The sequence below is a fragment of the Schistocerca gregaria genome, chromosome X (assembly GCF_023897955.1).
Source record: "Schistocerca gregaria isolate iqSchGreg1 chromosome X, iqSchGreg1.2, whole genome shotgun sequence".
NCBI classification, from domain to species: domain Eukaryota; kingdom Metazoa; phylum Arthropoda; class Insecta; order Orthoptera; family Acrididae; genus Schistocerca; species Schistocerca gregaria.
The window spans coordinates 560,194,657-560,222,177 of NC_064931.1; the positions used below are offsets into that span (position 1 = coordinate 560,194,657).

Genomic DNA, 27,521 nt, shown 5'->3' on the forward strand with positions numbered 1-27,521 from the left:
TCTCTTGCTCAACCACTGCAGCATGAAAGATAAGAGTACGTAATAAGATAACAACAGTCCATTGATTTCAGAAATTACCTAAATCATGAAGGTACATGCAGTCTGGTTTAGGGCATGGCTGATTCTTCATAAAGTGAGAGCAGTATTTTGTAGTGCCTAATGATGTTTTTATAGTCCTACCATCTACAGAAATGTTGTTAACTGCCTGAATAGCCCTCAAGGCATCATCAGCTTTATGGTACGTTACATATGCACTTGCACTAGGACCCTGTAAAGCAAAACAGAAGCATATTTATTTTATGGATGTGAATCAATTTGTCAAAAAGATAGAGAAATACAAATAATTACTTGATAGCTTTATTCAACAACAACAACAACAACAGTAACAGTGAAATTTTATTGTACAAAGATAGTCAGTCAGTCAAGTCAAGCATTTTAAATCCCTAAGACTGAGGATTGATGGAAGGCATTCTGGGAAGCACTATGTTCACGATCTTGTGCTGAGGCTGAACACTGCTATCTTCACTATAATAAAGATCTCCATTATCTTTGACATTGAATCACAAGGCTCATCTGCTTACTTTCACTTTATTATCTTGTATGGTGCCACACTTTGAGGTAATTCATGCACTCAAATAGAAATGGGTGGACACACTGATCTGCAGTGTTAGTTAACGAACTTCATATACACCGTTTTTAAGATGTGTGTCAATTCTAACTCTGCATCCTTGTACAAATATTGCATCATGGGAAACGTTGTTGACAACAGTGACACTTTCAGGAGAAACTGTAACAATCACTCAGGAAACACTAGACAGAAAACAATGCATACTTTGATAACTTCCTTCAGCACTGTACAGGAAAGTGTGCACTACTCAGTGGGTTGCACTTTCAATAGGCTTCCAGCAAAACCAAAAAGCTGAGTGAAACTCCAAGTACTCAAATCCTATTTGAAAGCTTTCCTTGTGGCACACTACTACTATTCTGTACAAGAGTTCCTCACCATAGTTGAGAACTTTTCTCTGTAATGTGTTATTTATTCCTATACTCTCTATCATACTTTAGTAATTATTTGATTCTTTGTTCATGTATTTTCTAATCATCATTCTGTCAACTATTTACATACTCATTTCGTGACCGAGTAGCTTTGACTCTCTTGGTCCCATTACGTGTGGTTGGGATGACTAATGGCCACAGTATTGCAATGTGGAAATGTGGAAGACAATGGGGAACCACCATATTTTCTTTCCCTCGTACTTGCAGTTTCTTTGCTAAAAATATAATGATGGCTTAGTTCTGGGTGAAACAGGCCAGAGATAAAATAGACAAGTCATACGGGTATCCAGATGGTGTAGAGTTGCCAAACAGAAGAAGAATGCTAAGCATGGTCAGATACACTGAATGTGTGGGAAACTAGAGAATCTAATGGTATACAGGGAAAAGGTGCAGACAGATATTTTAAGAATTGAGAATGAAAACACTGTCCAGGTGGGCTGTATTACTTCTTTTTTATTATCTATGTGACTGGCCAATTTCGACATTTGGTCATTTTCAAGTACGTATCTTAAACTTCCAGCTTCATTTTACATAATAATATATTGGCGGTACATGTGGACTGGAATATATTTTACTTCTCTGTGCATGCAACACAAAAATAATACATTATTGTCCATGGTTACAGCTATTAGCCAACACAAACAAAAAGATGTCATCTTTCTGTTTGTGTCTGCTAATAGATTTATCAATGCGCAATGGTATATTATTTTTGTGTCACATATACAAAGAAGTAAAATATATTCCAATCCACATGTACCACCAATATATTACTATGTAAAATGAAGCTGGACTATTTTTTCATTCTAAAAATAATTGAGGCCATGAACCCCCACTAAACAAAATTTTAAAATTTTAAGAAACAGTGACTTGTGAGGGCTAGAGGTTTTCTTTCTTGAGAGGATTATAGGCTTATTCATACTTAATGAAATAATGATACATCAATATCAGGAATAATAACTGGAGAGTTAGACTCTTATCAAACAAAATTAGAGGGGAGGAAAATTAATACAATTCCATGCCAAGAGTGAGTGAGCTGCTTTGATTCCAGTTTTAAAGAAACCGCTGAGAAAGTATTCATGGAGAATGACAGGGGATCAAGGAAGCTATCAGATTGATTGTATTTTGGTAAACCAAAGATTCAGGGCTTGAAGACTTACCCATGTGCTGGCACCGATAGTGACTGTAACATTGTACTAATGGAATGCCACTTGAAATTCAAATAAAAGAGAAAGCAGTTAAAATATATTATAACCTCAACAAGCTAAACGAATCAGAACTCTTGACAGTATTGTAACAGAGTTTTCAGTGTGGAAAACCAATGGAGCTTACTTTACAAGATATATAATAAATGCAACAGAATAAGTGCAAAGACACACAGATCACAACAAGGCAGCCACGGATAACAAATAAAACACTGGAATTAAAGAAATGACAAAAATGTTGAACATGGAAGTAACAATACAGATCACTCAGAAATGAACTTAACCAGTTACTAAAAGTATGGAAGGTAGGCATCACAAAGTTCAAAAATAATTGTAAGACGTTAAAATGAATACTGTGCACATACTAATAAACAATTACTTTATGGAGAACATAGCCCAAAGATGGAAAAGTTAATTGGGTAATCAAAGCAGAAAATAATGGGAGAAAACAGGGGGAAAATACTTTTATAACCATAACAAATGTCAAAAAGAAATGAGTGTGATTGGAAATGAGGATACAATGCATCAAGGTGGCAAATTTCAAAAAACTTTGAAACCAGAAGGAATAAATGTCCTGATAATGATGAAGTACCAGTGGAACTGTTATGGACATCAAATTAACAGTGGGCCACACACTATACAAGATCAAGAGAAAAAAAATTACGAAAGTGAGGAAGTTCCATCACATTTTGAAAAGAATGTAATTATTACACTTCCAAAGAAAGCAAAAGTGATCAGATGCAAAAACTGTTTAACAAACAGTCTATTATCACACATGTCAAAAACACACACACACACACACACACACACACACACACACACACACACTAGCGCTTTATCAAAGAATGGAAGGAAAAATTGGAAGTAGACGAGAAGAGAATCTGTTCATAATCTTTCAGGCTTTATTGACTAAACTGATAATTTACTACAAGTTTTTAAGCTTGCAATCAAGCTGCCATTTTTTTTACATGACATTTCAAAAAATGCTGAATTATTTTTCACAGGTGTCAGGCAATGAAATCTGCACTCAATGCCTAAATAACATCTACACCTAAATAAGTACTTTGCAATTTGCACTAAAGTGCCTTGCAGAGGGTTCATCGAACCACCTCCATACTTTTCCCTCTACCATTTCACTCTTGAACAGCACTTAGAAAAAATGAACATTTAAATCTTTCTGTATGAAAGTCTGATTTCTCTTGGATGATCATTTCTTCCTATGTGTGTTGTCATCAAATAAATATTCTCACATTGAGAGGACAAAGTTGGTGACTGAAATTTTGTAAATGGATCTGGCCACCACAAAATACACCTTTGTGATGAACACCAAAACTCACTCTTCCCACCCTGTTTCACAATGATACAAAATTACCTGCCTTCTTTGAAATTTTTTTATGTCCTGTGTCAATCTTATCTGGTAAGGATCCCTGTGCAGTAATACTCTAGCCAAGCAAAGGATGGACAAGACTAGTGCAGGCAGTGTCTTTAGTATATGTGATCCCATCATCTGTGGCTTCTGCCAATTATCACAGTCTTCGCTTTGCTTTCCCCACAACATTATCTATGTGACTTTTCCAATTTAAGTTGTTTGTAACTGTAATTCCTAAGTACTTAGTTGAAGTGACAGCCTTTAGATTTGTGTGATTTATCATGTAACCAGAATTTAGTGGATTTCTTTTTGTACTCATGTGCATGATCCCACTCTTTTTCTAGTTGAGAATCATCTGCCACTTTTTGCACCATACAGATATGGCCTAAGTCACTTTTCAATTGGTTTTAATCTTCTGATGACTTTACTAGATTGTAAATTGTAGCATCATATGCAAACAATTTAAGAGGGCTGTTCAGATCGTCTCCTAAATCATTTATATAAATTAGCACCAGCAGAAGGCTTAAACACCTCATTGGGGAACACCAGATATTACTTCTGTTTTATTTGATGGCTTTCCGTCGATTTGCTATGAACTGTGACCTTCTTGACAGGAAATCATGAATCCAACTAGGGAAGCTGTCAAAATATTATGGTGCAAAATGGAAGGTGTAAGGCAGGATTGCTCATTCTTACCACTGACAAACTGAATACTGAAGAAGTAATGAAAGTAGTAAAACAGCTCTATGTCAGAGTTGTTTGTCACACAAAGTCAGCAGAACATGATTCACTAATGGTATAGCAGCAATTGCTGGAAGTGAACAGAAATGAAATTTGTGTCTAACTGATGGCTATAATATGCACACAAATACAAAGAAAACGAAACAGATTGAGATGAAAGACAGCTAATATTAAACATGGACAAAAGACACTCGAAGGGGTGAACAAAATTAGCTCTCTCAGAAGTAGAAGAGAGAAAGAATGATGATACAAGAAAGTAATTGCAGCAAAGATTGTACCACGAGAAAAAGCTTCTTACAGAAAGGAACAGCTGTTAACAAACAACATAAACTTTGAGGCCACAAAATAAATCATGAAAGCTGTGTTTGGAGCACAGCTCTGTATGCGTACAAAATATGGACAATGGGGAAGACAAAAATGAAACAACTAAAAGCCATTGAAACAGTGTTACAGGCGACCCTTGCAGAACAGACCCATTGATCAGTAAAGAATGAAGATTTCTTGCACCAAATCAATACCTAGTAAATACTATAATGAACAGATGTGACAGAATGGTTGAGCACACATTACAACATGACTTGTTGCTGAAAAGTGTAATTGATGTGATGGTGAAAGGAAATTATTGCAGGGATAGGTATGAGTAAATGAGGCAAGTCATTGATATTATAGGATGCAGCAGTTAAGACAAAAGGAATAACTACCAAATGATGACCAAAAACAACATAAATTCTCTGACATGTTACCATGTCTTGGCAGTTACTTTGCTGGGACTGATTTTCTTCCCATGCAAGGAACTGACCAGGTTTTCTGGCTGAGTTGCTGCATCTCCTGCCTCATTTACAAATCTCTTGTGTCAGAAAATTAATGTAAGAGTACAAAATGATCATCATCTCAGCTTACACACAAGTTTAAGTGTTGGATATACAGCAACTAAATTGTTATTTTTCTTTAATTATTCATAACTGGTCTGCTTGTCATCATCATATACATTAGTTTGCATCTGCAGTTTCACTTGCTGAATGTACTCTGTAAACCATTATTATTCTGTTACTACTCAATCCATCTACTGAAGATGTCACTCAGTTTTACAACACTACTGTGAACCTAGAACAGGCTGTGCATTATATAGCTCCTGGTTTATTAAGAGTGACTGCTGTACAAACCTTCACTCTATACTTTCTGAATCTCCAATTTCTTCGGCAGCAATGATAGTTTACAGACAATGCAAAGTTTACTGTATAGTCTCCATCTGGCCTTAATCTGAGAACTCAATCAACTTTGGAAATAGTATTACAGAGCAAGGATAGTAATTTTAACGCCCTATGGAAGATATCAGTATTCACCATTTAAGCTACATTTCGGAAAAACCAATGTGAACATCTGTGTTGGACTAACACTATGTGCAAGATGAAGACTCAACAGATATGCACAGGCAGTTTTCTTGACTTTGAGCACATCTTCCACACTGAACAGAACTTGTATATGCCCCAAAAAGATTAAAAGATTGAACTCCAGGAACAAATACAATTTCAAAAGCAAAGTTATTATCATTGCAATTGCAAACAATGGCCATCATTAACCTAAAATTTATCCAGCACTCTGATTATTTTCAATCATCTGTTTTTAGGGAAATAAATTTTAGATCATAAAATCATAACCTTTTATTACTATCAAAATTCGTTCTTTGCAACACTGAGTACATGAGGGGAAGAATTTTATTAGTTTTATTCAAAACTGGACTGTGTGTGAAATATGTCTAATGTTATACTGTCTGCAATATAAATGTCGTTGATTCTACTTACCTGGGTCCTCGCAAGCATCAATAAGAAAACAGGAATGCTAGCATAAATCTCAATGTGAATATATTTACAATGCATTAAATGAGCCAAAGGTTTTTCATTATTTACCTATGCTTTTATTTAGCAATGATCACACAAAGTAATGTAGGTCATACATACCACCAGTTACCAAAGGTTATAGCCACTTTCTGATGTGGCAGTTAACTGTTGTAATGTGGTTCATGAAAATGTAGTAAATAATTTTGCTGCAGCTATTTATATCAGACATACTGACATGGTGTTATACGGTATACATGGTATTTTGCTGCCCTTGAAAAATCATGTTGTGACATTTTGTGTAACAATGAAATATATGACAGCTATAAACATCCTAAATGTATTATGCTTACAGAATATTGTAGAATAGTTATTAGATAAATACATTTGTTAACTGTTTTAATCAGATTCTGTTTCTCCATTAGACAATATGTCAGTGTATATTTCTCATAATAAGACATTACGCTAACTATAATACTCCAGTTCAACAGTAAACTGAACATCACTATGATTGGATGAAATATATAAATTCCAGGTTCATTGTTTTCTGCAACTTCCAAGATACAAAGATTTTGAAAGTGAAGACTCAAGAACCTTGCCCTCCATATCCTCTGTTCACAAAGGATGGCAAGCAAGAGGAGCAGGGTAGGCTTAATCAAGACCACCTGTCTTTATTGAGTAATACATAACAAAGTGGACAATGAAAACATTTTTGAAAAAGTGCAGACATATGTCTCTGAAAGCATGTCTAATTTGTGAGTGTTCAACAGAAACCATTGTGAAGAGGAAGACAACATGAAAGTTCACCAACAAATTTTAGTCTCTAACCTGGGGATATGTAAAGTCATTAAAAGAAGTAGCTGAAATAGTGTAGGAAAATTATGTGAGCAATATTTCTGGATGTGCTTATAAGTAATACAAAGGCAATCCTATAACTTAACAATGTAGTAGTAGTAGTAGTAGTAGTAGTAGTAGTATACATATAAAAAGAACTAGAAAGTGGACTGAAATATAAGTGCACTGACTAGACTTTGAGCAAATTCTTATTCAACAATGGTGAAGAAGTGCCTAGGTGGGGGGGGGGGGGGAAATCATGGTAAATGTCATGTGGATGACATAACAATTGTTTGATAACATGAAATTCTGTTACACCACCATTATTCAAAAATGCATTTAACTTACTGGTCACTGAAAGTGAGCTTTGTTCTCACACTATGTCCACTGTATTATTATTTTATTGGTTGCAAGTCGCAACCACTCCTGACTGTGCACACAAGAAGGCGGGTGATCAGTTACTGAGCAATGGCATGAGGTACCATGTGGCACTACAGCCAACAGTGTCATCCCGCCACATCTGTCTGTAGCACAAGCTCTTTGGGTTACATGTACAAAATTTAGCATTGAGTTTCATGTTAGTTTAGGTACTTGGCCATTGTATAGTTCATTATGGGCAATGTAAAGCAAAAATGACAAATCCTACTTTAAGAAGCAAAAGCAACAGTTTTATGAGGATATAAATCCTTCTGGATGACAGTCAAAAGCAAATACACTTGCCCAATGTGGTGCTTATCCCAGAATTGATAGTTACTGGGGTAGGTAATGAGTGGAGAGTGTGGCTTAGGAAAGAGACAGAGCACACTGGCATTGCCATGAAATATGCCCTCTCCCTCTGTGTGCTGACCACGACACACATCTGCCTTCTTACTAGCACACCACTACAGCATATTGCCATGCCTATTATGTGGCTCCCTGCTAGGGATAAAGGCAGCTGGCAAAACTAGTGTGAGCTATTACTTGTAGACCATGCTCGTCTTGACTAAGATCTTCACATATTATACACATACTGTGGGAAAATATAAAAAGGACACTCAGCTAAATATATGCAGACAGAGTTGTGCATGGTGCTATGCAAATATTGGGAGAACTTGTGATATTTGGTGAGTAGGTGATCATAATCTTCTTCTGACTTTCCTTGTTGCACAGATACATATATTTTTTAACTTTATCCATATTTCACATTTGTGAATGTGACTGCATCCAGTGCATAGGAAATTTGAATAAAAATACCTCCAGTCACAATTTTTTGTGTTTTATTAAATTACACGGTGCGCTTTGGACCCTATGGATCCATCTTCAGATACAAATCATCTAATACATAATTTATATTTGATCTTGATTGGGGGACATGTATTTTCCTGGTATGAGAAAGTCAGACATTAGGTTTTGTATTTCGTTAATTGAGTACGGAAATATGTGATGAATAGTGGAAATAGCAGAGAAAAACTTACCGAGCATACAAGGAAGAACATTTTTAACCTTTTGAGTTCAGCATACATTGGTTTATTCAGACTTATCGCACATCACTTCACTCAAGGCACGCCTTTGTTTACAACTGTTTAAACACACTTCACAGATGTAGTTTAAGCTGATCAAAGACAAACTTTACCACATAGTGTCATATATGAGTTTTAAGAAGCTGATACATGCAAGGAATGATTAAATAACTCTTTAAAATTACTCAAATAACTATAGCTACCAAAATCTGCTCGTTCATTTAACATAGATTCAGGCTTTCTGATTTTGTGGAAATATACTTCGATCTGTTGTAACAGATTTAGGATCTTACCATTGGCTTCACTGTATAGTAATACCAAACTGTTTTCTATCTTCTATGAAATGTACAATATGCAGTGGAGTGTGCATTGAGATGAAACTTCCTGGTAGATTAAAACTGTGTGCTGGACGAAGACTCAAACTCAGAATATTTGCCTTTCACTGGTAAGTGCTCTACTGACTGAGTTACCAAAGCATGACTCACGGCCCATCCTCACAGCTTTACTTCTGCCAGCACCTTGTCTCCTACTTTCCAAACTTCACAGAAGTTCTCCTGCTAAACTTGCAAGATTGGCACTCCTGGAATATCACATGTTTGGTTTCTAGCATATGCTGTGCAATAATTGATTTTTCCAAATGGTTGAGTCTGAAAGCATTTGTGTGTTCTTGGAAATGGGTTTTAAAATTTCAGCCTGTTTTCCCTATATAGTAGTAGGGCAAATGGGGCGTGATACTTTATACACTACACTTATTTTGAACTATTGGTCCCTTTTTTATGCTGTGGACTAGTAAGTGTCCGAACTTATTATTAGTGGAGAATGCAATTTTGTGTGTGTGTGTGTGTGTGTGTGTGTGTGTGTGTGTGTGTGTCCAAATTATCAGTTGTTTTGGCTGTGCATCCACTGTATATCGCAAAACTTTTATTGTGTCCAATTCTGTCCTAGAGGCTGTTTTCGTCTAAGTCAAGTGAGTGTGCTGTATGTAGTATGCTCCTGAAGGCAGCATGTTTCTGTGCAGTGGGATGGCATGATGAGTTCTCAGTTGTTATATCTGTATAAGTGTGTGTTCTGTGTAGTAGCGTATCACATTATCTGGCAGATCTATTTCTCAATGATCTGGAAAATAATTCTTTTTAAGAAATCAGAGGGCTCAAATGTAAAATAGAATATTGCTGGAGGCATGTTCATGATGCATTGCAACTATATGATGGCAAAAAAGGGAAGATTGAAGGTTGGGTTGTTTGGGGGAGGAAATCAAATAGCAAGGTCACCAGTCTCATCGGATTAGAGAAGGTCAAGGAAGTCTGTCATGCCCTTTCAAAGGAACCATTCCAGCATTTATGTGGAGTGATTTAGGGGAATCACGGAAAACCTAAATCAAGATGGCCGGATGCGGGATTGAACCGTCGACACTGTGCGAGTCCTGTGTGCCAACCACTGTGCCACCTCGCTTGGTGGGTAAGATTGAAGAACTACCTGCAGAAGTACAAAATTTACAGCAGATTATAAGGACAACAAAAGCATAAATTTCCTGGATCTCAAAATGATCAACCTCCAACAAAAACACACACAGGATACACATATATAACAATTGACAACTCATCATGCCATCCCATTGCACACTAACACGTTGCCCTTAGGGCCATGCTACGCAGAGCACACTTGCCTGACTTAGAAGAAAACAGACTTTAGGACAGAATTGGAAAAAACAAAAACTACTGCCATATTCAATGGACACAGAGCAAAAACTACTGATAATTTGGACACACAAAACAAAAATAAGACTACAAAATGTCACACTAAGAAAGAAGAAAAAATATGTGTCAGCATCCCACACCTAGGCCCCATATCACAAAAAACTTAAAAACAAGTGCATTTTCCACTAACAATAAATAACATTAGTCCACAACAAAAAAACAGACGTAAAAATGCAACAGAAATGCAGTGTATAAAGTATCATGCCCCAGTTGCCCTGCCTACTATGTAGAGAAACAGGCCAAAATTTTCATGAACACACAAATGCTTTCAGACTCAACTACATAGAAAAATCAGTTATTGGACAGCATCAACAAGATAGAAACCAATTTGGTAATACTACACAATGAAGCCAATGGCAAGATCCAAAATCTTGTTACAATATTCGAAATATACAACCACAAAATCAAAAAGCATGAATCTATGTTAAATGAACAAGCATATTTTGATAGCCATAGGTATTTTAGCAGTTTTAAAGGCTTATTTTAAATTTATTCCTTTAATATAACAATTTCTTACATCTAATATTTCTCATACTATGAGACAAAATTTATCTTTGATCACATAAGATTAAACTACGCCTGTGAAATGTATTTAAACAGTTGTAAACAAATGTGTGTCTTAAGAGAAGTGATGTGCAATGATAGTACACTACTGGCCATTAAAATTGCTACACTACAAAGATGACATACTACAGATGCGAAATCTACTCGACAGGAAGAAGATGCTGCGATATGCAAATAATTTAGCTTTTCAGAGCATTCACACATTGTTGGCGCCAGTGGTGACACCTACAACATGCTCACATGAGGAAAGTTTCCAACCAATTTCTCATACACAAACAGCAGTTGACCGGCGTTGCCTGGTGAAACGGTGTTGTGATGCCTCGCGTAAGGAGGAGAAATGCGTAACATCACGTTTCCGACTTCGATAAAGGTCAGATTGTAGCCTATCTCAATTGCGGTTTATCGTATCGCGACATTGCTGCTCGCGTTGCATGAGATCCAATGACTGTTAGCAGAATGTGGAATCGGTGGGTTCAGGAGGGTAATAAGGAACACCATGCTGGATCCCAATGGCCTCATATCACTAGCAGTCGAGATGACAAGCATCTTATCCACATGGCTGTAACAGATCGTGCAGCCACGTCTCAATCCCCGAGTCAATAGATGGGGACGTTTGCAAGACAACAACCATCTGCACGAACCGTTTGACGACGTTTGCAGCAGCATGGACTATCAGCTTGAAGACCATAGCTGCGGTTACCCTCGACACTGCATCAAGACAGGAGTGCCTGTGATGATGTACTCAACGACAACCTGGGTGCACGAATGGCAAAACGTCATTTTTACGGAGGAGTCCAGGTTCTGTTTACAGCATCATGATGGTCGCCTCCAGTTTGGCAACATCACAGTGAACGCACATCGGAAGCGTGTATTCGTCATCGTCATACTGGCGTATCACCTGGCGTGATGGGTTGAGGTGCCATTGGTTACACGTATCAGTCACTTCTTGTTCGCATTGACGGCACTTTGAACAGTGGATGTTACATTTCAGTTGTGTTACGGCCCGTGGCTCTACCCTTCATTCGATCCCTGCGAAACCCTACACTTCAGCAGGATAATGCACGACCGAATGTTGCAGATCCTGTATGGGCCTTTCTGGATACAGAAAATGTGCGACTGCTGCCCTGGCCAGCACACCCTACGGATCTCTCACCAATTGAAAATGTCCGGTCAATGGTGGCCGAACAACTGGCTCGTCACAATATGCCAGTCACTACTATTGATGAAATGTGGTATCATGTTGACGCTGCATGGGCAGCTGTACTTGTACACACCATCCAAGCTCTGTTTGACTCAATGCCCAGGCAATTCAAAGCCCTTATTACGGCCAGAGGTGGTTGTTCTGGGTAATGATTTCTCAGGATCTATGCATCCAAATTGCATGAAAATGTAATCACATGTCAGTTCTAGTATAATATATTTGTCCAATGAATACCTGTTTATCCATTGCATTTCTTCTTGTGTATCAATTTTAATGGCCAGTAGTTTAGGCCTATGAATAAACCAATGTATGCTGAACTCTAAAGATTTGAAATTTTTTTTCCTTGTGTGTTCAGTAATTTTTTTTCTGTTATTTCCACTGTTTCTCACATATTTCTGCACTCAATTCACGAAGTATGAAACCTACGATCTAACTTTCTCACACCAGGAAAATGCATTTCACCTAAGTCGAGACCAAATGTAAATTTTGGATTAGACGATTTGTGCCTGAAGATGGATCCACAGAGTCCGAAATGCATTGTGTGTTATATTAAAACACAAAAAATTGTGACTTCAGGTGTTTTAATTAAAACTGCCTGTGTACAAACAAATGTATCACTGAAATAATTCATCAAATACCACTGCTGTGAAAATTAGCAAAATATTTCTTGATTGATAACACTTCATTCAGTTTTACATCTAGCAATTGCACCTACCTGAGAGCCTGCATATGTAGTGCTCTGGTTAATAACAACTTTGTGAATTTTCCCGAACTTTCCAAAATATTCATGCTTTTTCAATATCTGTGAAATATGAAGATTAGAACACTTTAGCATAAACATTTTATTAGCCATCACACATCCAGTTTTATAAATACATAAACATATTTTGGACAGTCACTTACTTTATGAATGTATTAATGTCTATGGTAGAAGTTACCATAATGTACATAAAGTTCTTTATTTCTCTCAAAATGTCTGTTAAAACTAATCTAACTTAGCACATACTGAATATCTTCACACCAACATACACACAACTACAAAATTAGGTGAAATGAGCAATCAACAGAACAGTATCAACCAGGATCATATTACTTTCATTAAAACAATTAATGATGAACCAATTATTTTCATCAGTTTTAGCATATGATTGTGGGGAAAGCTTGGGATTATGTGAATGTGACATTATTTCTCATGTACAAAAAAGCAGTGTCCCTAAGCAAATAGTTCTCAATTACTGTTCTTTGTGTGAAGCATGATACATTTAGAGAATGCATCCTCAAGAAATATGGGGTTCTCAATAGCCAGGAACTGTATTTTACACTACGCCCCATCTTTGTTTCAACAAAATGTGACGAAAAGTCTAACTGGCTAATGAATAATTCAAAATATGTTCTGCGTACCATCACATAAAACAAACATTGTCTCCAGTTTGAAATAAATACAATAAAGGAAACTGGAAGAGCAAAAGAGATTCCCAACACTATGATACAATGCAAATTTGGCTCAAGCTAGATACAAATAATGTACACAAAGTAGTGCAATACGCATCACAGTAAAGAGTATTCACTACATACGTTAACTCCTTCAATGAAAGAGTGTGAACTTGTAACAGCCACAAATATAAAACAAGATCTTAGGATACTGCACTGGTTAAACAAAGTTCACATTATTGGATCTTCTAGATTAATTAGATAAACTGTAGCACTAGGAAAAAAATCAGGTAGCAAAGTAGTCAATGAAAAAGATGGCAAGTGACTTCTTTCATGCCACCCCCCCCCCCCCCCCCAAACCCCGTCCCAAAAATATACTGTAATGCCACCCCCCTTTTGACATTCATGTGTTTTTACTGAATATTTGCACTGCATAATAATAGTGAGTATGAATAAATCAAGATTAAAGGTTACTGTACTGTTGGCAATGCAGTCCTTAGAGATGGAGTACAAATTCTGATTGGAAAAGGATGAGGAAGGAAATAATCTTATCTGCTGTATCCCACTACTAGTGCATGCGAGAGTGAGTGAGTGTGAGTGTGTCGAGTGTCAGTCGCTGTGCATGTGTGCTCAAATCAGCCGCCAACTGTATCAGTGTGAATCGGCCACTAGAGGCCGCCTGTAGGAAGCGTGCATATGGTATGGTGTGTCGTTCCGTCTACCAGTGGCCCACACCTGTATATGCACAGAGCAGCACTGACGAAATGAATCTCTTTTTTCATTTCTTGTGTGTATTGCACACACAAGCGTTCTGTGTCTTGTGGAGCCCCGAGTGACTTAATGTTCAGAAGTTATGAATAAACCCACATTTGCATGAGTTGGATCGGCTTTGTGTATTAGTTGGTTACTACACAACTGGCAACAAGGATGGGATCCAGTTGTGTAGTAAGCAAGTAATACATAAAAGTGATCCAAGTCACACAAACAGAACTTTATTCATAACCTCTGAACATTAAGTCTCTAGGAACTCCACATGACACAGAACACTGGTGTGATCGATACAGACAAGAAAACTTTTACTCCTTTTTGCCTGCTTCATTTACTGCATGTTTGTATTTCATTCCTTTGCCAATATAATTCCATATCTCACCTGTTAAATAAGGATTTCTATTGGGCCTTGTCTTTTTGACTATTTGAGCCTCTCCTTCTAACAATACTTCACTCCCAAACTATTCATTTGTCTTCTATTGTATTCCTTTCTCCTATTAAGTCATTTACAACCTAATGATTCCTTCAAAACTCTCAACGACCTCTGGTACTTTCAACTTATTCAATCCAATTCAATTTTCCTAATTCCCTACCTTTCTGCAACTTCTTTCCTGCCCTTACACTTCACTAATTCCCACGATATCTAACTTCTGCTTATCCATCTCTTTTTTCGAAGTCTCCAATCTACCTACCTGATTAATGAATATAATAGTTTATTCCAACCCGCAAGGTGGCATTCCCCCCCCCCCCCCCCACCCCCGTTACAAAAAACACTACCAATTATTCTCAATCCGGAAATCTGAATGGTGGACTATTTTACCCCTGAAATATTTTACCACACATGCTATCTGTATCACTATGAAAGACACACAACCATAGCATGTTCTGTGGTTGATAAAAATGGCTAAAAGAAGGCAAACTGCCACTCAGCCACAATAACACACTGTATTCAGCTCCTTACATGCAATCTGTGGGACTGGCTAAATGACAAAGTAATTAGTTCTAAGAACTTTTTGATCACTTCCTGTTGATTTCATCTTCCAGCTTCTACATAAAACTTTAGGTCCCTATATAACTATTTCCAATAGGACCTTGCCTCAGCACTCAAAAAATAAATCCAAAATCTTTGGGTTGAGAACAACTATACAGCTGCCTTACAAGCAGTTTAGCTCATGCTTCTCTTATCATAAGATAGTGTTTATCACCCTGAAGAAGTAGGATGAGTACCTTTATTCCATTCCCTGAGGTAGTACTCTACATTATTATGATATGAGTGAGGATTCAATAAAGAATATACTTGGGTATAGACAAGTGGTTAGAGAAATGTAAGGTGCCAGTCGACAAAATTCAGTGATGTGTGTGTTTAAAACTCTAGTAACACTCATGAGACTGTACTAGTAGCACAACAAACTATACTAATGAAATACATTTATAACACATATTTGATTATTTATTTCAGCTGTGCATCAAAAATTTTATATCAGGTTATTAATTTCAATCAGTCACAACGGTCTTCAGACCTATGCAACACATAGGCATCTGGTACAAAGTACACCAAATATACAAAGCAAGGCACCAGAAATAAATTTAAGCATAAAAGACACAATGAAATACCTGGGTACACACAATTTTCTAATCACTCTGAGCCAGCAGATATAAAAATAGTTCAGCCAAAGAAATAAGCCAAACAAGCATTGTAGTGCTTTCGACATGTTGACTATGAATCATCTTAGACTTCTGTGCTTTGGCGACTGATATGCCTGCTGTATTTCATGCTACATATTGCTACTGTGTGGCAGTACATATTAATTGTACATCAGCCATTTTTAGAATAAACGAATACTCAAAACCATTTCAGTAGGTTTTAATAAAGTTAATATAACTGCACTCATCAGAACACTAAAATATTATAATTACACACATGGGGGCTGCCTTTATTTAATGTAAGTAATAAATAATAAAAATTAGATATAAAAAGTAACATGGCATTGTTTAAAACAGTAATTGAACTAACCCAGCCTAAAGCAAAAATTCTAATATACTGTTGGCATATGTACATGCATAACACGATAATATAATACATACTTTAACAAACAGAGATAGACAACGAGTTGCATGATGGAATGGAGAGGCTGCTGTCATACAGAATATATTTATCAACGCTGTCTTACATATCAACTGTCTGTAGTAACTATAAAAAAATTCATCATAAACAGATTGTAGCTCTGATAAAATAAATAAAACAATTATGAAATACAAATGGGTAAGACCATGAAATGTTCAGTTAAATACTCAATATTCATAAATCTGCCAATCAGAATTGTAGTATAAAACAAAATATGACAAAAATATATTACAAATTACAATTATCTAGAAGCATATGACATTTGCCTTGCTTTACAGTCAAACATTATTTTGTACTATGCCATTGACAACATAGCAGTTGAAAAACCAAACATTCATATGCAATAAGTACTGTATGCATTAGTTAACATTAATATAAAACACGTGGCTATCTATTGAACATATATGGATTGAGGCTCTGATAAAACAAGTAAAACAGTTGTAAAATATGAATGAGTGAACTCCACCCATGCAAAGTACTGTTGGAGCTTCAATAAGCTTGCACTCTACTCATCAGAGATGTAGAATAAAACAAAGTATGCATTAAATTGGATTACAACAGACAATCAAATATAACATCTGATATTTGCCACACATCGTATTCGGCCTATCACTATTTTGGTAGACAAAATAGTAGCTGAAGACAAATTTCCATGTGTTAAATGCTGTATGCATTATTTTACAATAATATGAAACTTAAGACTCAAAAATACGAAAAGAAGATTGGCTAAAAGCAATAAAATGTATAAACTGTGACAACATAAGGTTCAAGCATATAATCCAAAAGCCTATGAGACACGAGTAACAAAAATGGCTTTAGAAAGCTGTACTCATTCGACCATCATTATTTAAACCTTATCCATACACACATCACAAAGCAGTCCCAGTTGAGGGAATTGAGAAGTGGACAAGCTATATTAAATGTCATACAATACTTCACATAATTTATGTCACTAATACAACCTATAAAATGTGGAGCCCTGGTACGAGAGAAACAGCACAGTTATCAATAAAAGTCTAAGCAGTCAAGATAGAAACAGATACGGCAGGTGTTTATCTAAGGATTACTACATAGTCGATATAACTCCAATGGTAAAAGAACAGAAGAGGAGAATTCTTCATAGAAAGCTACTGAATAGGGCAAACTTTGCAGTATGTGAAAAATCAATCTGTTGGTTAAGGCCAATTCTTAGATTTATAGATCTCTAACGCCTCCAGTGGATCAAAGGTATATCCTTTCTGGCATGTTGCAAAAGATGTGCATACTCTTTTACAAAGGTATGCTGAATGCGAACCCATTCTGTGACCACAAGTGTTCCTTAAACCTTACATCGAATGTATCTGCCATTTTAGTCTATATAGTAATGGTCACATTGGCAACAGTCAGTCTTGTGTACCTCTGACACTGAAAATCTGTTTTTCTTTTCTACGATGTGTGTAATTCTATTCTATACAGAACTGACTGTGGCCAATGTGATCATTATTATATGGGCAAAACTTGTAGTTCATTTGATGGAAGGTTTAATGAATACTTGTAACTGAAGAATGGGCCTGCATACAGCGTACATTTGTCTAAAAGTGGACATCAATTAGATCATACAAGAAAGAGAACGCACATTCTCCACAATGCACTTAGTCTACTGGAGCCATTAGCTCTACAAATGTCAAAAAACTAAACGACAGAATGCTTAATGATCAAATTTTTTTGCACATGCTGTATATTTCACCACATTTGATAGCTTTCTGGGGAAAAAACTACCTCTTTGCTTTGTGGGAGTCATATGAAGCACATAGTAAAGCTTAGACAGACACCTGCAGTTTCATTTCTTAGATCTTTCATTGACCACTGTGCTGTTTCTCTCCTTCCATCTGGGTCACAAATTTCATGAGCTGTATTAATAATTATTATATATTCATGAAATTGACAGTATGGGGGCGATCTGCAGTGTATGGTAACAAAAAATTTCACAAGTAGACATGGCTAAAAACACATTTTATTGGATAACCAGTTTTGACAGCTATGCTGCCATCATTAGATCTTACGCTTTACAATATTACAACGTATTGTCGATCAGTCATTTCACATTGCATATATGCTTCCTGGTATCAGCAGCAAAATGCATAAATGCTTTGTGAAATGTTTCGGGCATTCTGTAATGCACTCAAAAACTGTTGTTAGTCTTGACCACTGTAATTATTAACTTTATACTGCCTTACACATTTCGGACTTATACCACTCTCAAAGACTCAAAATATCCTAACCCCATTCTCAGGTAAAATGAAAATCTGTCGTGCATGAATACAAAATATCTTGTCTACATTATTTGATGTCACCTAAGTTTGCACTCTGATGTCATCAAATAATATACACCAGATACTCTGTATCCATGTGTGACAGTTTGGAGGCCTAAATGCTTAAGGCAGTGTAAAATTAATAAATACAGTGGTCACAAGTAATATCAGTTTTTGAGTGACTTCCCAGTATCATGAAGATCACTACAAATCAGCATGTCAAATGTAAAATTACTAAGTACAAACAAATATAACTCTATTGTGCAAATTATAAGTGTTCATGTTCCCCAGCAGCTAGTGATGGACATTTGTGTTTCTACACATGCCACTTTGAAGTGATCTTCATGATACTGTGAAGTATATATGCAATGTGGAATGACTTGCAGCACCGATAGACAATATGTTTTAATATTTTAAAGCATAAGATCTGTTGATAACAGCATAGTTGTGTTGAAACTTGTCGTCCAATAAAATACCTTTTTGTGATCTTGGCTTGTGAAGTTTCTACACTTACCTTTGTGTTAATAACATACACAGTGTAGGGATTCATATGACATTCAACGCAACTCTGCCAATTTTTGCTTCCCTCAACCAAGGCTGCTTCGGGAGGCATGTATGGATGAATAGGTACAGCTTTTTAAAACCATGTTCATATCTCATGTTTCATGGGCTTTTGGATTATCTGTATCAACCTTGTATTGTCACAGTTCATATATATTATCACTTTTAGCCATTCAGCTTATATTTCTATTTCAGTATAAAGTCTGTTTTATACTGATGTAAACTAATGTACACATCTTTGAACGCATATAAAAGTTTGTCCTTTCAGTGACTATTCTGCCTACCACTTCATTAAGAACAATGATTGGCTAATTAAAATGTGTGGTAAATAGTCAATGCTATATTTGATTGCCCCCTTATAACATAATTTAATCCAGTGTTGAAACTCAAACAATACTTTGCATGGCACATTTAGGTGTTCATATTTTATAACTGCTTTATTTTATGGGAGCCTTGATCTACATACGTTACCTAAATTTCCACATTTTATATTGATGTAAGCTAACATATACAGCACTTAATACATATGAAAGTTTCTTTTTTCAACTACTATCTCGTCTGTGATGTAAGGCAGAAAAATATTTAACTGACCATGGTATATGGCAAGTTTCAAATGCTTATATGTAATAACCATTTGTACTATCTTTTACTGACGCTTTCTGTTTTACACTACAACTTCAATGAGCATATTATATACATACTGAAGTAGTACGGACACACATTATACCCGTTCTTATTTTATAGTTGTTCCATTTATTTTATCAGATCTCTAATTTATATTTCATGAATTTTATTGAGTTGCTACAAACAGCTGATATGTAAGGCAGTTTTGCTAAATATGTTTTGTTCAACAGGACCTCTTTCATTCCATCATGTGCATAGCTGGTTGTCTATCACTGTATGTACTATAATGCTGCATTCGTCCTGGATGGAACACCTTTTTCTTTTGCACTGCCATCTCTTTGTTATGATGTGAAATCTGTCTGATGCATTTTCTCGTAAGGTACGAAAAGTATTCATTTCACAGGTTTGTAGTAGCAGGACATTAATTTCCAGACAGTGGATTAGGATTTTTGCTTCAGGTTGGTTCTGTTTAAAATAATGCAGTGTTACTTTTTAAAATATCTTGTGTAATATTTATTACTTACATTAAATAAAGCCTCTGCTCTTTTTGTAACTATGTAAGAAAGGATGGATGTTGTTAGAACAGATAGTATTCAGGCTCAAGCAGTAAGAGTGGGGAGGGGGACTGATGTGGTCACATGTTTGGCAGCTCCTGCCATTTCGTTTAGTCGAAGTCATGGAGCCACGGACTGTGCAACATCGTACGTTTGCTTATGATAGTTTTGTTCATAATAATGAGTTTATCATTGCAGATCAGCATGAGTTTCATAGCCATTTCAATCTTGCAAGATATGATGGTGTATCCAATCTTAATACCATTTTATGTTGGTCTGAATATTTTACAAGGAACAATGATGAATAGAAAACCGCCAGGGGCTCCTCGCTGAGTACGCACTGCAGAAAATGTTGTAAGAGCTCAGCAAGCCAAACTCCACAGTCCTGGTGAGTCTGCTAGGAGACATTCTGCTAAACTGCACCTCAGTAATCATCCAGTAAGGCATATTTTGCGCATTGATCTAGCATTTCATCCCTACAAAATGGTCACGGTGCGACAGTTCAACCCTAGATTACATACAGTGGCTAAATTTTGCTCGAGACGACAATGTCATACTTGAGCAAAATGACATTATTTTGTTTATGAGTGATGAAGCTTTTTCATTTGAATGACATGGTAAATCAGAAGAACTGCCGTTACTGGACCCATGAAAATCCAAAACTAATGCTTGAGACACCATTACTTAGTCCCAATGTGACTAATGTGCTGTTAACTGGTGCAGATGTTAGTGGTCCATACTTTTTCCAAGACAATAATGGGAACACTGTAACTGCAACCTCGCAACACTATAGGCAGATGATCATTGAATTCTTCCTACCTGAACTAAGAAGAAAATTTATTCCTGTCTGGGGAGTTCGATTTCAGTATGACGAGTTCACAGCTCACACAGCAAGAATGTCAATGGAATCTTTTCGGACTGTTTTTCATGGTTGCGTCATTTCCCGGCTTGGTGACATTAATTGCCCGCCTCATTCCCCAGACCTCTCCATGTGTAAGTACTTTTTGTGGAGTTACATCAAGTCAAGTGTATAGAAACATCAGCCATATACACTTGAAGAACTGAAGGGAGCAATTCGTGTGGAAGTCGTTCAAATTGACAGAGCGATGTTGGAGAGAGTGCGAGCCAAAATCTGAGAGCAGCTTGAGAAGCACATTGCTAAAAACTGCCATCAATATATATAGGCATATCAGTTAATGCTGCTTCATTGAGTCAAAATGTCTGCCAGAACTGTGTATGTGCTATTTACATCCATACATATTGCAAAAAAATGGACATATGTATGTATGTACATACGTGCCTTGTCGAAGGCTCTCGCCTAATACACTGGCAACCCTCTGGGCAGCTCCATCACGTTGGCAGCTACCACTGCCCCTGCACACCTCAGCATTGTAAGTACAACAAAACGCCATCAACACTGGTCACCTGGACGAGAAGCTGGCACCTGTCAACATGGAACCTAGCTGCATTTGCGTACCATGTCACATGGTGATAGTTCCAACAGTATTCCGCTGCAGGGAGATATATAAGGCAGTGACAGGGCAGCATGAGTCAGATCATGCTTCAAGAGCCTCTTCTGGTCCAGGTGATTGGTGCTACTCACCTCATCAAACAGGGCAGCTCTCAAAGTCCCTGATTAGGGACAAAAGTTACAGTCAGATGTCAACATTATTCCTTCTTCCAGACTCTCACACCAGCTGATATCCAGGGATGTTGGCTTCTACAGCAGCACAATGTATTCATCATTAGTGACATTATTCTGAATTGTACATTCAGGCCTTCAGCCTCCAACTCAACGTGCTATCCTACTGCACCTAAACCAGAACAGCCATCATTCTTGGACTCAGACTTACAGGCCACAAACTTAGCATCCAGCCAGTGTTCATTGCTGAACTTTGTGTCCAGCAAGTGCTCATTCCTGACTTTCCCCCAAGCATTGTTTAGTTCTGAATGGAGCATTCTGCCAGTGTTTTCTCTGTGAACTTAAGTCTCCAACCAGTGCTCTGGCTCTTAGTGCCAGTCTGACTTTTTTGTGATCCACAGTTAATTTTGTACCTATTGTGCTACTCTTGTTACTGTATTCTTGGCTTTCATTTCCATACTGTTGAAGCAGACTATTTTGCTCAATAAACTTGTTATGTCCTGGACACTGTTTTCCTGTGTTGCAGAGTGTGACATCAGTATGTAGGTTCCACATCTGCTCCTAAACCACTGAACTGATTTAAACCGAACTTCGTACACATATCACTTATTGTCAGGAAAGAGCCACTTTGGGAGTAAGAGCTATCTTCTCATCAAACAGATGCTGGTTGGAGTGAAAAAGAAGTGCAGCCCACAATGCGCTAATACCAGACTTTATTCATCTCATATTTGTAAATGAGAGCACTTAGTGATTTGCAACAAACTTTACACAATTTCAAATTTTTTTAATACATTTTCACTGTTCAGGCAATACAAATGCCACATCAGGCATGCTGTTTTAATTTATTACTTCTTTACAACTAATTGCATTCACAACACATTTTGCAGACTGTTGTTACATATATTCCTGAATACACCTGCATAATTATATCACTGCACTGCACTGTACACAGCTCATGAGATATGACATTACAAACATTTGTATGCACAAATAACTGCCGCAATGTGCAGGATGTTTAAAATTATTACTTCTTTGCTACTACCTATTTGCAATATGATGATATAAACACTGAACAGTTTGAAAACAAAAGTGCGGGGCAAAAGTTGCTAGACCCACAAGTGAAATTTTTGTGCAAAAATGTGTGTGAAATATTTTAAATATACCTGAAATATATGTGTCGCGAGTATCCAGGCAAAGCCACAAGTGAGAAACTACTACTAATGCCCTGGTCTGATTTCAGCCAAACTTGGTACACATATTCCTATCTGGGAAGAAATACTCTGGGGGTAAGGAACTAGCAACCTCCTATTGCGCTGGTGGGGTTATAACATGCAGTTAGAGAAGGGGGAGAAAGAGATGGACAGACAGGGAGGGGGAAGGAGGACATCACCAAAGATTTGGGGGAGGAGGAAATGGACAGAAAAAGGGAAGAGGGGGAGAGGGGGAGAGGGAAGATGGACAGAGAGAGAGAGAGAGAGAGAGAGAGAGAGAGAGAGAGAGAGAGAGAGAGAGAGAGAGAGGGAGTTGGAGGCAGGCACAGAAAGAGGAGGAAAGGAGAAGAGATGGACACAGAAAATGGAAAGAGAGAAGGGGAAGCAGATGCACTAATGGAGCTGGAATAAATACATGTCCTGGCAATGCTGGGTACTCAGCTAGTTTTAAGTAAATATGACAGAGCACGCTTGACTGATTACTTTGACTATATCATTTTTATATCTGCCGACTGGGAGTGATTAGAAAATTGTGTGTACTCAGGTTTGTGACTTATCTTATGCTTAAACTGATTTCTGATACTTTGTTTTGTAAACTTTGTGTACTTTGTATGACAAGATGCCCCTGCTTCATAGGTCTGAAGATGGTCATTACTGACTGAAATTAATGAAGTGGTATTAAAAAATTGTGATTTGTAACTGGAATAAGTATATAAATACGTTCCTAGATCACAATGGATTTTGTTGCGACTAAGTTATAACTTGGTAAAATATATACCAACTAAATTATTTCTTATATAATAACTTTCCTTACAAAGTGAATGGCTGAATTACAGTAGCACTCAAATTTAAGTCACTCTATAATTTATCCTGATCACATGTAGAGAATCAAAGGGTATTATTTGGTAAGTGTAATGCAAAATACTTAAATTTGAGGCAGTGAAAACACGTGGCAGCGCAGATTTAGAAATATCCAAAAAGGAGATTGATGTCGAGCCTCTATCATTGTTGAGGTGGTGCTAAGAATGATTCATTATAAATGTGTGGCGTGACATCACAGGTGATAACTTCACTTAGCTAGATTGTGTTCCTATTATCAATGAGTTGTGTCAACACATTAATTCTGTGAACACACACTATCACTGGACATGAAATATATGTGCTCATTACATACTGGGATACATTTAATGCATGATAAATGCTTACAATGGATGAAATGTTTAAGTATTTCTGCATCTCTCATATGATGTTAGATAGGTACAGATGTTGCCCACTTTGACTGAATGAACAGTGTCTAATTATTTTATATGTTGCTAAGCTAAATTATTCTAAATATGTACAAAATAAGAGAACTTTATATTATGTACAACTGCTCAAGATAGTGCATTTATTAAGACACTGGCCTCAGATTTGGGAGGATGAAGATTCATACTCTGTCCAGAAATTTCAATCTAGCTTTTCTGGGGCTTTGCTAAATTACTTCAGACAAATGCTGTGATGGTTCTTTGAATATGGCTGTGGTTGGCCAGCAGTCCTGACCCCATTAAACACATGTATAAGACTTACCCATTCCTTTTAGAAAGCTGACACCCTATGTTATTGTAAAATTATCCTTCGATGAATAAATTACTAATACTTGGGGACTTGAAAAATTTGCAGTTTGTGATAAACGAGAATACATATGCAAGTTCTGCCGAAAAATGTGAAAACAGGAAATTATCTAACAGATGAAATATTTTGCCAGAAATAGTTTGAAGCAGATTTGTTTTCTGCAGATAAATATCGAAAATGTAATGAATTTTCACTTACAAAACAGAGAGCAAAATGGAAAGTGCATAAAAGCAATGACCTATCGTTGTTTCTGATGCTCTGGCCCCACATCGACTACGGGTGGTTGAATGGTCTGTATAATATACATGTCACATAATACAATGTAATACTTGGCTGTGGGACCTAACATCTTATAACAAAGAAACGCAGAAATCCGTCTGCTAGCTAAAGTCCGAAAGTTGCTACAATGCGGACACTTTAACACAGCAGTTTTAGATGGTGCGTGTAGTATTTTGAACTGTGGCTGCATTAAATACTAGTAAAGGCTGGGGCTGAACTACCTCATGTATGACACTACCAACTTCACCATTACTGAATGCTTTGGTTGTACATTTCTGCAGATCAATTGTTGAAAGCTTAAATACAACCAAACAAAGAGAACAAAAGCAATTTTGGAAAAAAAACTGCTGAAGTTATTGCAAAAGCAAACACCCAATTCAAAAAGTTCCCCAATCACCACTTTTTTTTTTTTTTAAGTAAATTTCAAAGCACTAAGGCTTAAGCATCACACTAGTAGTGTGACTATCTTTTAAACTTGACTATCCACTAAAACACACACACACACACACACACACACACACACACACACACACACACACACACACACACAGTGAATTTCACCAAAAATTTATGATTTTTTTTCCAAAAATAGGTGCAAAATTTTCAGTCTGTTCTAATAGTAATAAATCTGTTGATTTTTTCCATTAAAATGTTTGTTCAGATGAGAATAGAATGGCAACTGAGCATGTTTTCCTAACAATTCACAGCAACACAGTCATCTTTGAAATCGTCTACTGATTGCTGGACATTTATTATATTCCTTAAAGTTATTTCTGGGGTCGAGATATTAAGTACTTTGTGTGGTATCTACAACCTTACAATATGCCCTGTATCAAAACCGTACACACAAGTATGCACACATCAAAATCTATTTCATCCAACTGGTAGTGTAGCATAAATTATTACTCATGTGCCAAATAACTCAGCCTTTTCACTTTCTTGGCAAACAATGTATGAAATTCCAAATCACAGTAAAAATTATTTGTGTGTCCAAAGCATCAAGTGTTGATATAAGAACAGGATCTCTCCCTCCTGGTAGTTAAAGAAGGGTAGATATCAATTTTGATGACTTAATGAAATAATAATAGCACTTGTAGAAACAGGCTACTGTTGTTAATAAAAACAAATGAAGGTGTTCGATCTAGAGTTATAATTTCTAATCATATACAAATTGATGTTGTAATAAAATTAATTGCACTGATGACTTTATGAGAACCCTGCTACTTGGAAATAAGTAACAAACAAAAAAAGTATTGTTTACAGGATGACGCAATGATGCATATACGAATTCTGAAGTGATATTCACTATACCAAACTGGAGAAGGGGGTGGGGGAGGATGAAGTGATTGTATTTAATTGTGGGAATGTCATTACGTATATGAAGAGAGACTGAGGGCAAAGGAAGAAGAGTGTTGGGCACAAAAACTGTGGAGGCAGACTAAGCTACAGTATGATTGAAAACCAGAAAAGTACATAAGAGGGTTGAGGTTGTCAGACAGGAGAGAGAAGGGTAGGAAGAAATTGTAAGAAAGTATTTTCATAATTTCCTATTAAAATCGTTTTTGGCAATGTTTTCCAACTGATGTAAACAGTGATTTGCTTGATAAGTTCACCTGGTCATATGGGAAGAGTAAATTTTTGTGGTGTGTATGGCTGTGTAAGACGTATGTTTCCTAGCTTTATTTTATTTCATTTTGTTACTTACTTTTGCAACTAAATTACCAATGTATCTACTGCTTGTGGCTATCTGCATCATACTATCTAGTGAACAGATCTGCAGACAAAACTATGACACTTCTTGCAGTACAGAAAGTGTTTTACCACAGCACCAAACTGTTCGGTACTGACTATGAAGTATAAGAAAACAAACAATTTCAGCATGAATGGGCAGAAATTGCTGGCAGGTTCCAGTTTGAATGTGGATCAATAGGAGATAATGCTAATAACAAAGAGAAAGACTCCAATAGTATCCAACAACAGGCTCTGGATTATCAAAGTCACATATGTATGTAATAGTTTCTCTATTACTTCAACATACTTAACTGCTGTTTTTCTTGGAGTTTAATATCCCACTGACATTCAGGTCACTGAAGTACTAACACAAATTAGGAATTTACTGGAAGAGTCTTCCTATCAGTAACCTGAAGTTGCTGCACTACTTATTTGTAGTTCATTATTTCATACAGTAGGTAATATATAATGATTCTTAATGCACACTGAGCACAAAAACCTGTAATTAGTCAATGAAAATGGTCATTCATGTGCCCTATTGGGCAGTACATTAAGAGGTTAGGTGGGAGCTCTGATTGCATGAGAAGTAGAGCTCACCCAGTATCAGCAATTACAGATTTGGGATTTATGAAGTT

General features: G+C 36.8%; 1 protein-coding gene across 5 annotated transcripts in view; it reads right to left on the reverse strand.

Annotated features, from left to right (window-relative positions):
* LOC126297449 (alpha-protein kinase 1-like) overlaps positions 1-27,521 on the reverse strand; it is a 188,400-nt gene that overhangs the window by 146,618 nt on the left and 14,261 nt on the right. For all 5 annotated transcript variants that reach the window (XM_049988303.1, XM_049988305.1, XM_049988306.1 and 2 more), the window contains 2 exons: positions 12,774-12,860; positions 79-268 (listed from right to left, as the gene is read on the reverse strand). In XM_049988303.1, the coding sequence (XP_049844260.1) occupies positions 79-268; positions 12,774-12,860 (277 nt within the window). The remainder of the gene's footprint in view (positions 1-78; positions 269-12,773; positions 12,861-27,521) is intronic.